This window comes from Notolepis coatsorum (assembly GCF_963971535.1).
Source record: "Notolepis coatsorum genome assembly, chromosome: 15".
NCBI lineage: Eukaryota > Metazoa > Chordata > Actinopteri > Aulopiformes > Paralepididae > Notolepis > Notolepis coatsorum.
In genome coordinates, this window is record NC_140179.1 from 5,234,814 (window position 1) to 5,238,493 (window position 3,680).

General features: G+C 46.0%; 1 protein-coding gene across 1 annotated transcript; it reads right to left on the reverse strand.

The window, feature by feature from the left end:
• Positions 1–394: 394 nt before the first annotated feature.
• LOC311241932 (2-aminoethanethiol dioxygenase-like) lies at positions 395–3,422 on the reverse strand. The gene has a single exon (XM_084330886.1). It carries the CDS (start codon positions 3,184–3,186, stop codon positions 2,356–2,358), a length of 831 nt encoding a protein of 276 aa, XP_084187012.1. The 5' UTR covers positions 3,187–3,422; the 3' UTR covers positions 395–2,355.
• Positions 3,423–3,680: the final 258 nt, after the last annotated feature.

The following is a 3,680-nucleotide window of genomic DNA, read 5'->3' on the forward strand; positions in this document are numbered from 1 at the left end:
AGTATATAGTCAGTATGACAGTATATAGTCAGTATGACAGTCAGTATATAGTAAGTACTATAGTCTGCAGTATACCGAACCGAACCGTTTCAGTGTACCGTACCGTACCGAACGGCTGTGTAGTGTACCGAACGAATACAATGGTATGTTAACCATGTTAACCACTAATGTTTTTTTCTTGTGTTTTTTTCACAATCTAATATGATTTTTTTTTTTGTACCGAAAACCCGTACCGAACCTTGACTTCAAAACCGAGGTACGTACCATACCGTGGTGTTTGTGTACCGTTACACCCCTACTATAGTATAGTTCTTGGTGTATGCTACCACTCAAACAGACACAAACAACTATTTTTTTTTACATTAAAATATATTCAGAGATAATAAAAGGCAACAATAGGTGACTGTTTAACATATAATATACACATTTCTGTTGAGAATAAATTAAGAACAAAGGTATATAAGCCTATTATAACAGGGTGGTGGAGGTGTGAGGGTTTGGAATGAAAAGCGTTGCAAACATTCAATATTCACAAATAAGGCAAGATAAATCACCTTTAAAAAAGGAACACGCCAACATTATGGGGAATGTAGCTATAAGCGTACCATCTTCTCCAGAGTCACACAAGAATATAGATACCAGTTTCCTCTCTGTGCGTCCAGTAGAAAGCTATCTGGTGAATGGTGGTGTGTTCCTTTAAAGTTTAAACCCTTTCACTACCACACTACCAAATGGTTAACCCTTTCACTGCCACACTACAGAAGGGAAGGTTAAAACCCTTTCACTGCCACACGACAAAGGGTTAACCCTTTCACTGCCACACTACCAAATGGTTAACCCTTTCACTACCACACTACAGACGGTTAACCCTTTTCACTACCACACTGTGTCAGTGAAGGGGTTAACCTTCTGTAGTGTGGTAGTGAGAGGGTTAAAGATTCAGATTCAGAGAAAAACACTCCTGACATGAACATTCAACAATCAGCTTCTTCTGACTGAGTTAACATTGTGGTACTGGTTCTTTAAGCCCTAGGAGGATGACTCAGGGGATTGGACGTATTTTGCCGCTTGATGCCGATAATGGAATGTTCACCATAACATAAAGGGATATTTCACTTTAGTAGAACTTGTGAAGTTTCATCAGTCTTATCTCTCTACCTAAGCTGTCCCTGTTGCCTGGCAACACGGTCTCATCAGAAAACGGGAAAAAGGTACATAATGTATGTTATGTTAGTATTGTATCGTATATATATATAAAAATAAATAAAACAACACTGCAACCAGGAGTTGAACCAACAATCATTGCAGTCGTGGGCGAGTGCTCTCACCACTATATATTGAACTATGATTATAGTTAGAGTTGAGGTTAGTTTTAAACTTAACGGTTATGGTTAATTTTGTATAGAATACATGAATATATTACTTATGGCTATAACACATAATGTACATTATGTCAGGCTCCTCATTCAGTTGCATTCATTTTGGGGACCTATAGTCTAAATGTCATATCTGAAATAGACAATTCTGAGTCAAAAGGTATACGTGTTTGTTTTAGCATTTGATGTGTGAATTATTCATTATACCTGTGAAAAATAAAATCAGATCCGGTCTAGTTGTTGTAGGTCTGAGTGTGCTCTGCACGGATGCCTGCAGGGAGTGCGGTTACCATGGTTACCTGCTGCCTTGCTGGAGGAAGGATTCTAAATATTCGGTGAGAAGTTGACAGCATGGTCAAACTACACCTCAAGTGACAAATATAGTTCCTTTTACTGATACTTTGAAACAAGTACCTTTTTGACACAGAAAAATACATGACACCGAATACTATTGCTGTATTGTTTACAATTCAGAAGTATTATATTTAAGACTTGGTCCTCAAAATGAATGTAAGTGAACGAGGAGCCTGGAATGATGGCGGTGTTGACAGCAGACGGCGGGGACAGCAGTGCAGGTCACTAGTTTACTAAGGTAAGAGAGAGACAAGTAAAAACACTCTGAATAAAGATATTGAAGGCTAGTATAATCCAAGCAGTCGCAAAATACCCCACGGATCAAAATCACATTCAACTGATGTTAAATGAATGTTTCTGAAATGTTACCACTGTTCCAACAAGGTCCTTCAACATTACAGATCATCCACCATCATAGGTGTCTGCAGCAGTGTTTCTCTATAGCGTTCCAACAGTTGGTCCACATGATACACTTTGAAAAGGCAGCTCAGTGGAACTCCCTCAGCGATACATTGATTTCTCCATCTCAAATCATGTTCAACTGGTGATTATCAAACGTATTTGGAGGAGGGCGGCTTTAGCAGGACGGAGGCGAGCCCGTTTTCTCCATCATCAAGTGAAGTGATCAGACAGTAACCCCCGGGCCGGGATACGGCTCCGCCTCGCACCAGAACTCCTCCGGCTGTGGGACTTCCAGTAACCAGCTCTCCTCCACCACCTCCACACTCCTCTCCTCCCCCGCGGGCTGCTCCGGCTCGCCGCCTCCTCCTGCAGCAGACGCGGGCTGCAACACCCGGTAATAGTGACAGTCCCGTCCGTCCTCCGGGTCATAGGGCGGCGACAAGATGTCCAGGAAGGCGGCGGGTCCGTCCACCGCGTCGATCTGATGCACGTTATCCCGCTGAGGAGCGAGGAGACACGGCCCGCTGTCCGCGGAGAACACGGCCACGGAGCGGAGCCCGGCGCGGCGCACGGAGCCGGTCTGCACCGCGGGGAGAGGCGGCGCGAACCGGGGACACTGCTGGTCCTGGTCGCCACCGGGTGTCGTGTCCAGTTTATCAAAAGAGCGGATGCTCACCTCGCCGTACAGCACCTTGATCATGCCGTTCATCCCCGGGTGGTCGTGCAGCGGGATGGAGGCGCCGCGCCGCAGCAGGAACACCCCCATGCTGAACGCGGCGGTCTCGCAGATGTGCATGTAGGTGACCGGGGGCACCGGGGGGGCGGGGGCCCCGGGGTCCGGCGTGTTGGTGGAGCCCGTCTCGGTGACCGTGTCCCCCGGCTCCCCCGCCCGGGGCGGTAGCTTGAGGTCCGCGGCACGCAGCGCAGCGACCAGGGCGGCCAGCTCCCCTCCCTGGACGTCCTGGAAGTCTCTGTTCTTTAACTTCAAACTCCCGAAGGTGACGGAGGCCTTCCTGGCGATCCTCTGGATGAGAGACGCTTTGTTGTTCGGCATGTTGTTGGTGGCGATGATGATGATAATAATAATAATAATAAACTCCTCTTATTACCGACGCGAATCCTGTTCATAAAAAAAAACTCAGGATCCTCTTTAAAAGAGCCGTTTAATTTCCACAGATCTGACCGAAGTTGATCGCGTTTAATCAGATCCACATTCAAGCCCCCAATAAACGTGCGTTTAAGATCTAAATGTGTTATATTCACTGTTGATAAAGTGTAATTTCTCCTCTCCTTCCAGCCCTTATCATCCAGAAGTTAGCGCTCCACGGCGCCTGCGCAGAACACGCAAGGCAGCATGGGACTTGTTTATTGTTTATTAGAATAAACCTATGATTATTATGAATAGCGACGCGACCAGAAGCCTTTGCCGCCACCAGACCGTCATAGATAAACGTGTTTATGATGACATAATGTCACGGTTTTGCTCACCCCCCCCCATGATGCCAGAACATATGTGTCTACACATCAACAGAACTACATCTCCCATGC